Here is a 13,161-nt window from a genome sequence, read left to right as displayed (position 1 = left end):
GCACATATTTAGTTGGCCCATCCGCAACAAGCCCACATCCTTCTCTCTGCTTCACAAGCGCTGAAAAAATAATGTCCAAGTGTTGCATTGCAATGATACATGCTTGTTTAGCCTGCCTTCTCTTTCCATGAGTTCATAGGAGAAAACAGGAAGCCTCTGCAAAACAGTCCCTGGTGCTCTGATGGTACGATCTGCAGGGAGGAGCAGCTCCTCCTCCCGCCTCACTCAGGCCATACTTTTCTCTCGGCATGCAGGATTTTGTTCCCCATCGTTTGCCAACAGAAAATATCTTATTGTCACTTAAGCTGGCGTTGATTTTGCAGCTCGGTACTTTCTTCCCACCCTATTTTACCTCTCAGTTCATGTGCTTATCTTGCTATTACCAAGTCAAAGCCTAAACCCAAACCTACATTAGTGCTGTTAACTCCAACTTCCTCACCTAGTTAATCACCTGCCACTGTCACCGTGCCCTCTGCCGACCCAGATGATGCTGAACTAGGGAGAATCTAGAGATCGGGCCTGATTTTGGCAATGTTTGTTGTCATGTTATGGGTGATTGGTGCTTAGCCAGACACTGTGGATGTAGTCCGGGGATATCAGTGGTTGAGGAGCAGATTGTGAGCACTTCTCCTGACTCTCCTCAAAACCCTGTTTGTTTCTCCGGCCCTTATATGGTGTTTCTGGCAGGTGAAATTGATCTTCATTCTCTGGGTTTTCTTTTTACTAACCCTCCCCTCTTTTCCTACTTCGAACTGCCAATTGTTGCCTTGCTTTTTGTACGCCTTGGTTCCTTTTGGCATCCCCACCCAGGTTCCCTTTCAGGATTATGGGATAAGTCCTTCACTGCAGTGACCCTCTATATGTAGAGCACAGGCTGTGGGTGATGCATGAGCTTCAGGCCGATGTGAGCGGCAATGAGAGATTGGAGGCACAGAAACCCTCCTGAAGTCAATCAAGGGTTTAGTACTGAGAATAACATTGAAGAGTGGTGGGTTGCTTGGTAATTCATGGGGCTATTGCTCACCACTTCTTTGCAATAGGTGCCGTTGGCCTCTTCTCATCCTGCTACGCCCTCCCTAACCCCATTCAATTTGCCTATTGGTGGATGTCATCAGAGGCAGAAGGGAGCTAAAGCGTGGTTGGTTGATGGACAATATTACATTCTGTATGGGCTTTTTTTTATTTATTAAAGAATAAGTAATTTGTTATGTTTGAGGCTTGGTGTCACGTGACTCAGTTATAAACTATCTGATACTAATCATTATGTAGAACATCCAGATTTATAGACTAGCTCCGTGCATGTCCAAGCTTGTTAGGATTGCCTTCGTGTTAGAGTTATAGTAAAGTGGACGTGTTTTTCAGCTACAAAATTTCCAAGCTGTCTATGCACATAATGAAATTGGCTATTGTATGGTTTCGTTATAGAAGTTGGCTTTTAGAAGCGAAAACCACATTTTTCTTTTTGTTTAAACATATTGATTCTATTTCAAACTTGTTTTCTTTTTGCAGTTCCTCGTCTCAGTATGGTTAAAGAGATGGTCAAGCGTTTACAGGAACTCCGGCACACCGAGCAAGTGCAAAGAGCATATGCCCTCAATTGCGGAGAGGGGGCCACTGTCAGCTATGAAATTCAGATTCGCGTGTTGCGAGAGTTTGGTCTTTCCGATGCTGCTGCTGAACTTCTGCAGGTAACATTAGTTTAAAAAAACAAGATGCTACCCTAAAAGTCTATATTCTGTAAGCTCTATAGGAAAGGGAGCCACATCAATGAATCAGTGTTTTTAGGATCAAGATTGAATCGTTCACTGTAAGACCACCGACGGTTGTTGCAGACTTTACAAACGTTTTTTGAGTTTTTCAAAAGATGCCTAAAATGCTTTATGCTGATTCTCCAGTCCTCCTATTGGGATCTCGCTAGAAGGGCTGTATGTGGACATTGGCTTCCTCGCACACGCGTTGGGTACCTTATGCAAAAGTCTATTGCCAGAAAAACATTAAATACTAGTCAACTGCAAAGCAATGACTACAAGTGATTTCCCTAGCAGCTCTGTGGGAATGTTTTTGAGACCTTTGTAAGCACTGGGCCAGATTTCTTGGGCCACTGACCAGTAGTTCTAGTAGCACCAGTACATATGTCCTCATGATTGCCAGACAAATGGCACTTTTTGCTTGGCGCATATTTCCCTTGTCGAGAAACGTCCCAGGAGGTTCCAGTGGGCACCTCATTCCTCATTGGCTGACCTTTTTAGTGTTCACATCTTGGGTTGGGTATTCCTATTACTCAGCAACACATAGTCTGTAGTTCTTGTTAGGACAGTTTTTCTAAAGTCCACCCAAAGGGACTTTCTAAAACTATACATCGGGCAATACAGAAACTCCAACTCCTAAGGCTGTACCACGTGAGATTAAAGTAGCAATTACAGAACAGTCAGGCTTATTTTAGGAGGAAAAGAGGCCTGTAGGAAGGTACAAAGAACTTGTAGCATACATATGATCCAAGGAAACACTGATACACTGATGTATTGTAAAAATAAAGGTTTATTTATATATACGCAGGCAAAGCGCATTCCTTTAGAAAGGTAAGTACTATTAGAAGTCATAAACTCATTATAAAAACAAATATGATGCTTATGGTAAGTAAACCAAAGCATACACCACATTTAGAATAGCAATATGCAGTTTGAATTTGTATTTATTGATTTATAAAGCGCCTTTCGCCAAAGCGGTGTACAGTGGAACAACATAATACATAACGAAATAACAGCTGAAGCAATTACAATATGAATCAAACAATAAAACAGTGAGAAGAGCAATTAACTGAAGGGGATGGGAAAGAAAGGGAGATGGGACTGGATAGGGGGGGTGGAGGAGAGAAGGAAGGGGAAATGGGATGGGTGGAAGAGGGGAGGCAGGAGAGGGAGAGGGGAGAAAGTCGGGGGGGAACAGAGTGAGAAGGGGGAAAGCAGAAGGGGAAGGGGTTTCAGGGATGAGAATGGAGAAGGAGAGATTTAAGGGAAGTGCGGAATGAAGTGAAGGTGGGGGAAGAACGGATAGTAAGAGGAAGGGAGTTACAGTGTAGAGGTGCAAGGAGTTGGAAGGAGCGAAAACGGGAGGAGGCACAGGGGGGTGAGGTTGCAGTGAGAAGGAAGTGGTCAGCGAACCGAAGGGAACAAGAGGGGGAGTAGAAGGAGAGATAAGGGGATGCGAGACCATGGAGAGATTTGAAGACAAGGCAGAGAAATTGAAATTTCAGTTGTGAGTGAAAAGGGAGCCAGACAAAGTAGGAGAGGGAGGTAGAGATAGTCACATGAGGTAAGGAGACAGAGGGTGCGAACAGCAGAGTGGTAGATTTAAGAGGGGCAAGGTGAGAAGTAGGAAGAGTAAGGACGAGCAGTAGAAGAGACGGGAGAAGATGAGGGAGGGGATTAAGAGTTTGGTAGCGTGTAAAGTGAGAGAGGGACGAATTTTGCGAATATTGAAGAGGTGGAAGCGACAGGTGCGAGAAGTGAGGGAGATGTGTTGGGAGAAGGAGAGAGAGGAGTCAAAGAACGCCTAAATGATGAGCTTGAAGAGAGATGGGAAGGTTGGAGGGAGGAAAGTGAATGAAAGGTGGAGGAGAAGAAGGGTGAAGAGTTGGAGGGAAGGAATATGACTTCTGTCTTGTCGGTGTTGAGAGAGAGAAAGCGGGAAGACATCCAGTTCTTAATGGCATTAAGGCAGGAAGAGAGTTGTAGGTTGAGGTCAGATGAGAAGGGGGAGAATGAGAGGAAGAGTTGAGTGTCGTCGGCATAGAAGTGGTGGGAGATGCCAAACAAGGAGATGACGGGAGCAATGAGGGAGGTGTAAAGAGGGAAGAGGAAAGGGCCAAGTACCGAGCCTTGAGGTACGCCATAATCAAGAGGACAGTTAGGAGAGGACTGACCACCCCAGGAGACAGTAAAGGAGCGGGAAGAGAGGTAGGAGGATAACCAGTTGACAACAGAGCTTTTGAAGCCAAAGGAGGAGAGAGTATGAAGGAGGGGGTGATCAACAGTGTCACAGTGTCAAAGGAGAATAAGGATAGAGGATTGTTTGGCATGGCGGGCAGTAAGAAGGGAGTTAAGAATAGAGGTGAGAGCAGTTTCAGTGGAGTGTTTAGGACGGAAGCCAGATTGGTAGGGTGGTAAGAGAGAGCAATCAGTGACAAAGGATGAGAGTTGAGAGTAGGCAAGGCGCTCAAGAAGCTCTGAGAGGAATGGGAGAAGAGTGATAGGTCTGAGGTTCGAGGTGAGAAGTGGATCGGCGGAAGGTTTCTTTAGAATAAGGATGATCGTAGCATGCTTGAAAACAGAGGAAAAGGTAGCTGAGGAGAGACAAGTTGAAGAAGGAGGTGAGATAGGGGACAAGAAGAGGGTAAATCTTAAGGAAGGGAGAGGGAGAGGGTCAGTTGGGGCGGACGTGGGGTGGGCTTTAGATAGGAGGGTGGAGACTTCAGAAGGGGAGACAGGAGAGAAGATGGACATGCAGGAAGAGGGAGGGGGAGGAGGAGAAGGGCAATCGGAGGGGGTGTGTGTATCTTTTGCTGAAGAGTAACAATCTTAGAGGAGAAGAAGTTAGTGAAGTCAGAAGGAGAGAGTGGAGAATTGGAGGAGGGCTCAGGAGTAGGGGGAGAGAGGAGTCGAGTGAGAGTTTGGAAGATAAGGCAAGGTTGAGTTGCTTGGGATTGGAGTAGGTTAGAATAGTAAGAGAATTTGGCCGAGGCCAGACAAGTCATAGATAGCATGGTAAGAGAAGTAAGAGGTTCGGTTAGAAAGCGAGGGAGTTTTGAGCCATAGTCTCTCGATGTCTGAGAAGGCGCCTCATAGAGAGGAGTTGAGGAGTGAGCCAAGTTTGAGAGGGTTTCCAGGTTTGTCGGAAGAGAGAAAGGGGATAGTTGATCAAGGGAGGATGAAATAGCAGAGGAAAGGGAGGATAGAGCATCATTCGCAGATGAGAAGTCATGGAGAGATGGGAGAATAGAAGAGCAAGTGTCAATAAAGACGGAGGGGTCAGAGTTGCGGTAGTCACGCCATGAGTAGATTGAAGGGAGGGGTTAGGAGAGGAGGAGTGAGGGACAGGAGAAAGGGAAAAAGAGTAATGCATGATCAGAGAGATGGACAGGAAGGGCAGAGACAGGGGAAGAGGGGTAGGAAGAGTTGAAGATGAGGTCAAGGGTGGAGCCAGAGGAGTGGGTAGGGAAGGAAGGGAGAGGGAAAAGGAGGGAGGAATCAAGGATAGAGAAGAGGTTCAAGGGGCGTTAGGCCACATTAGTAGACTGTTAGTAGACTAGAACGCTACATCCACGGATTTGTGCCTATATGAACCGAAGTACAGACCCTCTGCTGCAAAGCCCTTGCAGGACAAGGCTGCAGTGTTGAGCGATGCAGATGTTTAGCAGTAAAGGGATTACAGCGTAGACAGTGAGTGCGGACGACTCACCTTCCTGTCTACAGCCGCCAGGTAAGCAGTTGCAGGGTTAGCTTGCTTTACTCCACATTCCCAAACCCCCCTCCACCCCTTAGCCCCCACCCATCTCCCCAACCTAGTGCCCCTTCCCACTCTTGCACATGCATTTTTACCTCCCGAGACCTTTCCTTCTGCCCTCGCCCCCTGCTCACTTGCACACCCTCTCCCCGTAGGTTGCGTGCACTGCCTGCGCATCCTAGGCTGCGTGCGTTCCCTCGCAATCCTAAATTGCGTGCACCCTCTCGCAACTCTAGGCCGGATGTTGGGAAGAATTCTCGGAAATTTGCTAATTCCCTTCTACTTTAGAGACCCCCAGCTCTTTTGCTGGACTTTAGGACTTTTAATTTCTAACCTTGAGAGAGTGAGAACTTTTTCCTACTCATGTATTTTTCATTGATTTGAACACTGTTCCTTTTGACTTTGGAGTCTGACAAACTCCATAGGCATAATCTTTTTACATTGTGTCACACAGCACCTTCAGTGCAGTGGCACAGGGAAGTCTTTCAGATTTCCCAAAAGGTTTAAATACCTTATCTTGGTTAAACTACTGTTTCCAAGAGCAGTAAAGTGAAATTGGCTTTACTTACATTTGTAACTTTCTATACCCAGCACACACTATCTTACAATAGGGTTCTGAAGGTTGTTGCTCAGTATCCCTTTTGTCTAGTTTCTCATGTAACATGTTTATATTCCCCTTTCTACAATTAATGGCTGGTGGCAGTGGTTTACTTTTTACTACCAGTGTTTCTACAGCGGGCTGCAATTCCAGCTGCAGTAAAGCACCCATGGGTGCCCATTTTGTCAACATGTCCCCGGTCTTCTTTTTTTTTTGCCATTTCTTGTTGTAAAGGTCCTTCTTGAGATTTACTCTGCGCGCCAAACCAGGTTTGGTCCTTTGTTTGTTTAGTCTATGGCGGGTTCACTGCTGAAGCCCACCTCTGGCTCCAGCATGTCAAGACGGGCAGAAAGTGAGGGAGGTGCCCAAAACTCCCTATGCTTAATCCCCTTGGTTACATGAATGCACCCAAAGGTGATTGGCTGGCTGGCTGGCTGTCCTTGGAGGACAGCCACCCTGCTGTGTTGGCTGGCTGGCTGTCCTTGGAGGACAGCCACCCTGCTCTGTGATTAACAGCTAGGCTGCAAATGAATGGGAGAAACCTGCATAAAAGGCTAGGTCTTTTGCTTGGAAGGCAGTCGACCACTGGACAAAGGAATCCGAAGAAGAACTTGGAAGTGACACCTGCTGCAACTCCTGGACCGTTGGTTTGTCCGGTGAAGCCCTGCTGCAGTGATGACGCTCAGAATTTACCTAGACTAGAGAAGCCCTGCAAAGGACGACTTCTTCCCTTGGGTTGGTGGGACCAATCAACCCCAAAGCGAACTCGTCTGGACATCGTTTCGAAGCTGGCTGTACTTCCATTGCTGCTGCAGGAAACGATTGCCAGGGAAAGGAACACCAAATAGAGTACATTGTTTTTAAGTCGGACCCGAGCTCCAGGAAGATCCTGTGGACTCCCATGAAGCAGGACTGACCAAGCCTGAGCCACCTCAGCAGAGTGCTGGACCCCAAATGTGATGAAAATCCATAAGGTGTCCAGGAACCGCGGTGTTGCTATTCGCGAGAACCTGAAGCCGCAAAGTGCCTCTGATCTGAAGTTTGCCCATTGCTGCCGCCGACCTTCAAACTGTAGTGCAGGAGTCCCCAGACGTCCTCCCTTTTGTCCCCACGACTGAGGTCCAGGAACAGGATCTGCCATACTACAACTGGAACAGAAGCCAGCTGGAACCAATTTCTTCAGACCGAAGGTACTGTAAACCAAGGGATACTTACCTCTTGTTGCGGAGCCTTGCTAACTCTCAGTTGAGACTTGTCTTGGTTGCTTTTGCAGAGTTGCTTGCAGCTTTGCCCCTCACAAGCCTCCGAGCTTGTGGCCCTAAAGTGATTTCATTTTCTACAAAGACTACTAAAGCTTTGTGCAAGACTTTATATCTAACTACAAGAAGTGCTTCTGCTCACCTAGACTTTTGCTCAACTAACATTGGCTGTCCTAGCTCCCTGAAAGACTCTTCTTACCACTGACTTTGTGCGTTAACTATCCCTCAACAAAAGTTACACTTTAGATAACTTGTGTAGCTGGGAAAGGGTTAATTTACTTTGCATTGGGGGTTCAAAAGTACTTACCTGCTTAAGAATATTTGTTGACCATTGTTTTATTCCCTCATCTTTTCCTTTTGACACTAACCACAGTATTGCTGTAAGTGTACCAGTGATATATTAATGTCCACTGTGTCCTAGTTATTTAATTCACCTCAGGGTGTAGGAATTCTGTGTGCTATCCCAAATGGGTATCTACTGATTTAAAGAAACTGAGTGCGTTTTTTGAAGTATATTTTTGTTACATATATTTGCTCCCTTCTAAAGAAGGCTTATTCAACTGACTGTTAAATACATTGTTTAATCTAGAAACGTTGTGTGACCTCCATCCTCTCGAGCAGGCTACAGAAGAAACCACAGGCCGAGGTCAGGTCACCAAACTGTACCGTCTCCTCCAGGAGGACATACTAGAAGTCAGACCGCCATACATGGCCGGATGGGAAAGGGATTTGGAACATCCCATAGAAGACCAGACATGGGTGGAGATATGGTCCAGGATCAGCTCGACATCCAGGTTCGTTACAAACGTACTACTCGCCAGTCTGCCTGTACCTCTGTAACACTGACATTGATCCGAGCTGCTGGAGACGATGCGGCGAACAAGGATCCTTTTTCCACATGTGGTGGGAATGTCCGACAGTACAAACCTTCTGGAGGGAGGTCCTGCAGATCGCCGAGGACATCACTCAGCGCAGACTCCCGATGGACCCGGAGGTCATCCTGCTTGGAGTGGCGAGCCCGGACTGCTATCCCAGAGCCGGCCTAACAGCCACACTACTCACACATCTACTGTTGGCAGCCAAATTCATGGTGGCAAGGAAGTGGAGGACCCGGGAGGGCCTGCTTCTGGCCCTCTGGTGGATAAAGGTCTGGGAGATCCTGGTAGCAGAGAAGGTCACAGCGGCGAAGGAAGGAGCCCTCCACCGCTTCACCGACTGCTGGGCTCCGGTACTGGACTACCACTCCCGTTTTCTGGCCCTAACATTTCAATCCCGTAGGGTAGCAAACTTTCTGGGCACTCAAAGCCCTGATGGGTCCCCTACCCATCAAAGCACCACGAACTAAGGGAGGGATGGTGGGACCAATGGGAGAGGGTACATAACAAGTGACATGCATATTAGCTGTGAGGAGTGTCTTGTGGACACATGTAATGCATTGATAACGCTGTAACCAAAATAAATAAAGTTGTTAAACAAAAAAAAGAAACCTTGTGTGTAAGTGTTTCTTTGGATAACTGTCACTGTGAACTGTCACAACCCTACAGCTCACATTGACCCCTTTTGACATGAGCCTTGCTGCCCAGTCACTCTACCAACTTGTGTAGTACATGCTTATACCAAAGGTCGGGTTAACTATTGCCAAGAGGACAAGGCTGGTGCAGTCTCCCACAGAGTACTGCATACAATCTTGCCTAACACCGTTCCTCTCCACTCAGCTGCGCGCCCTCTGCATCCCCCACGGGCCTGCTCCTTCCCTTCCCCTTTCCTAGCCCCCTTCTCGTGACCTATTGTGTACTGTTCTGTAGTCTTGTTTTCCATGGTTGTTGGCTATATTGCATTGCCTCCACCCTTGCTGTGTTCATTCTTGTCTTCTAAGTTACTTGGTCAATCGTTCTGTTTTTTTGGTGTTTTGTAATCCATGGTTGTTTGCTTATATTGATTTGCCTGCATCCCTGCTGTTTTGTTCCTTTAACTCTGGGTTCCTTAAGTGATAGTTTGGTTCTTCTCGTTTTTGGTTCTCCTTGGTTGTTTGCTTACATTGCACTGCCTGCATCCCTCCTGTGTACATTATTTACTTCTAGGTTCTGTCTGCAACTGACTTTGTCTATATATTGTATCTGATTTTCTGTCATTGTTCTGTCCTCTGTGTGCCCCTCCTTCTATGTCCCCCCCACTGACCCCCAACCCCCCATTTGCCCTCTCCTCCTCTATGGTGCTCCCTCACCTATCTTCTCGAACTACTTTTCTATCGCCTATCCTTCTCACTAAGTCTGGCAAGAAAAAGTTCAAAAGGGATATCCTAGTCTCCAACCCAGGCCTCCCTATCGCTGATATAGAGCTTGCTCCAGACAGACCCTTACCGACATTCTTTCGATCCCTCTCCAGGCCTATGGACCCCCCAAATGGTCTCTGGTCTCTCTCCTTTTTCCTCTTCACCCATTAATGGTGGCACCTGATGGGAGGCCCTCCTGGTCGGTCCCCTTCCACTCCTCCAGGACTGTTGGGCAAGAATTAATGTTGTCATCCGCTGGGAGACTACACCATCCTTTCCCCTCACTCTCTGGCCAGCCTCCCTTGGCACTCCTCCTACCCCTACCTGCGAGGCTAAGAACCTCTGGGTCATCTTTGACTCCACACTTTCCTTCTCCCCCCGCATCTCTTCTGTCTCTAAAAAGTCAAACTTCCTACTGCACCTCCTCAGAGGTACTCTGCCTTTCCTCTCCTTCCCCCAGAAGCTCAGCTTCTTTGTAAATCTACCTGTCTCTACTCTCCGCCCTCTGCAACTAATCCATAACAGGACTGCGAGATTGATCCTTGGCCTCACGCCCTGGGAGCGTATCTCTCCAGCTCTGAAATCTCCATTAGCTCGCAGTGAATGCAAGGGTTAAATTCAAAACCCTCTGCATTGTCCACAAGGCTTTCTGGGGCCTGGGTCCAAAATATCTTCAGCTATCCCTCCTTAAATACCTCCCCTCTCGAGGTCTTCGCTCCTCTAACTCCCTCGGGGTCAGTCGTTTATCAAAGAAACGAGCTGGGGGTAGGTCTGTCTTCGGCTGGGGCCTCCCTCTGCAACAGCCTTCCTGCCACTCTAAAACTTGAGGAGCACCATCTCCGGTTCTGGAAGCACCTCAAGACCTTCCTCTTTGCTTCTGCCTTCACTCCCCCCTCTCCCCTGTTGATCTGCTCTCTGCTGGCACTGTGCACCGGGCCTCCATCTGTCTCCTGTGCCCATGTACCTGCTCACCCTGCCACCCACCTGCACTGCCTCCTGGCCACGCCTTGCACGTGGGACTCTATCTGTACCCATACAGTCCCCCTCCCACATTTTTGTCTTCTGCACTTCAGACTTACCCAGTCTGCTGCCATAAACGCAGCACTTACCACTTGCTGGCAGAACTACCACTGTTTATTGCCTCCATTATCTATTTTTTTTTTCTTTTATTCATTATTATTTTCTGTTCTCCTCTGCTCCGCACTTCCCACTCTCCCCCCTTTCCATGCATTTGTTCCCCTTCCCTATGCACTTGTACGTTCTCAATGTCACTGGGCCTAGTAAGATCATCATTATTGTTGTTTTGCCCCGTTTCCCCTCCCCTCCCTTGTCGCACTCTGAAGCACTTGTGTACGAGCGCGATACAAATAAAATATATCATATATCATTGTCCTCTTGGTATTGGGTAACCCACCTATTGGTATAGGTCTGTACTTGACAAGTTGGTAGTGTGCCTGAGCAGCCAGACTTATCTGAAGAGGGATAAATGTGAGCTGTACAATTAAATCCACCAATACAAGTATCCAAATAACACTTGCACTCAAGTTTTATAGTTAAAATAATTAACAGTAACTTTTTAATAAGCATTCTTTAAAAAGGGAAATGTATGCAACAATCAAATATACTTTAAATACTTTGACAGAATGAACGCAAAGCTAGTAGATACTCTCTAGAGATGCCTCTTGAACACTTCCTATGCCCCAAGGTGACTAAACTAACTAGGACAGTAATTGCATTTAAATATCACTAGTACACTTGTAAATTCTGAGGTTGGTATGAAGGAAAGGTTAAAGGAAGGAAAAGGGTTAAACAGGTTCTTGGAGCATGTGAGCACTTTAAATCTTCCATTGAAGTCTAGATAAAAACCTTTCCCAGCAGTATTATTTCAAAACCAATGTATCCCCTATGATGGACAGTAAGTACCAAAGTCAAATGAAATAGAAGTCTGCATAGAGCCGGGACTGCCAAAGTCAATTGGAGCGAAGTCTATACAGCTGAGGCACTTCTTGGATAGTAAGTCTTGCACAAAGTTAGAGAGTTGGTTGAAGAAAAATCACTGTAGGGTCACAAACCGTTACACTTGTGAAGGTTACAGCTGAAATCAACTCTAGCAAAGCAGCTACTGCAAGTCTCAGCTAAGAAGAGCAAGCTACAGACACTGAGGTAAGTACCCCAAGTCAGAACAGTACCTTTGGTTAAAAGAGGGTCCAGCTGGCTTCTGTCTGGTTGCAGCGATGCTGATCCTGTGTTCCTGGGCCTCAGTCATGGGGACAAGAGGGAGAACATCTGGGGACTCCTGCAACAGCAATTCGGAGGTCGGTGGCAGCTACAGGCACCACTGGGTAAACTGCACCACAGTGGATCTTGGACACTGAATGGTCTTCCTTCACTCCTGGAGTCCTGCACTCTGGTGAGGTGGTACTCTATCTCTGGTCGTCCTGCTTGTGGAGGGTCCTGGGGAGACACCTGGAGCTTTTGGCTGTTTTACAGTCGCTGCACTCGACTATGGATTTCGCGACTTCTGGCACTCGCTTCCTGCAGCAGCAAAAAAGTACAGCCATTTGGGGAAGGTGTTCCAGTGGGGTTCGTCTGAGTTAGTTGGTCCCACTAAGCCAAGGGCAGAAGTCGTACTTTCCGGAGCGTCTCTTGTCGATCAGAAAAACGGGCTTCACTGGGCAGTTCAATGGTCCAGGAGGATGCAGCAAGCTTAGTTCACGGTTTTTTCATCTGTTAGTTCTTCCCAGTGCTCGACTCCGACTCTAGTCCCAAAACCCTGGCCTTTTAAGCAGGTTTCTCCCATTCATGCATAGCCTAGGCCGTCAATCGCACAGCCAATAAGGACTAGTTGCATTCAGGCATTCCTAGATACAAAGGACAGGGGAGTTTCAACCTGTCCTTCCTGAAGCCCACCAAAGGCCAAGACAAAGGGCTCAAACCTGTCTCAATGCACAGTTTTATCCAAGAAAGACCTCAGAAACAGAAAATGTGAAAAAAGAAGGCAGGGGCTATTTTGACAAAAATGGTCACCCATGGGTGCTGTACTGCAATTGAGGGTTCAGCCTGCGTTAGAAAATCACACTGGTAGGAAAAAGTAAACCACTGCCACCAACTATTTAAAGTAGTGTGGCTAACATAAAAATGTTACATGAGAATGTAGGATAAGGGGCTAGTAGGTAACCCCAAACCCCCCACACCAGCACTCCACATAAAATGGTGTGTGCTGGACCTACAAAGGGAAAAGGTATATAAAGTCAATTTCACTTAACTGTTCTTGGATACTGTAGTTCACACAAAGGTGTTTAAACCTTATGCTAAATCTAAAGGATTTCTCAGTGACTCTTCACTGAAGGTGCTGCGTGTCACCATACAAAAAGCAGACTCCAAAAACAGTCAAAACACAACATCTAAATCGGGTATAAATAAATAAATGAGAAAAAGGTCTCTCACTCCAGGGTTAAAATTAAAAAGTCCTAAATCCAGCAAAAGAGCTGGGGGTCACTATAGTTTGAAGAGAATTAGTACAGAAATGA

General features: G+C 46.9%; 1 protein-coding gene across 1 annotated transcript in view; it reads left to right on the top strand.

Moving 5' to 3' along the window:
- The window catches only part of BTBD7 (BTB domain containing 7), a 288,393-nt gene that overhangs the window by 250,081 nt on the left and 25,151 nt on the right, over positions 1–13,161 (top strand). Inside the window, exon 9 of the mRNA XM_069637965.1 lies at positions 1,510–1,688. Coding sequence (XP_069494066.1) covers positions 1,510–1,688 — 179 coding nt within the window. The remainder of the gene's footprint in view (positions 1–1,509; positions 1,689–13,161) is intronic.

Source organism: Ambystoma mexicanum, chromosome 14 (assembly GCF_040938575.1).
Source record: "Ambystoma mexicanum isolate Mex_15411 chromosome 14, UKY_AmexF1_1, whole genome shotgun sequence".
NCBI classification, from domain to species: Eukaryota; Metazoa; Chordata; class Amphibia; order Caudata; family Ambystomatidae; genus Ambystoma; species Ambystoma mexicanum.
The sequence above is the reverse complement of the archived record's forward strand: the minus strand, read 5'-3'. Positions and strand labels throughout refer to the sequence as shown.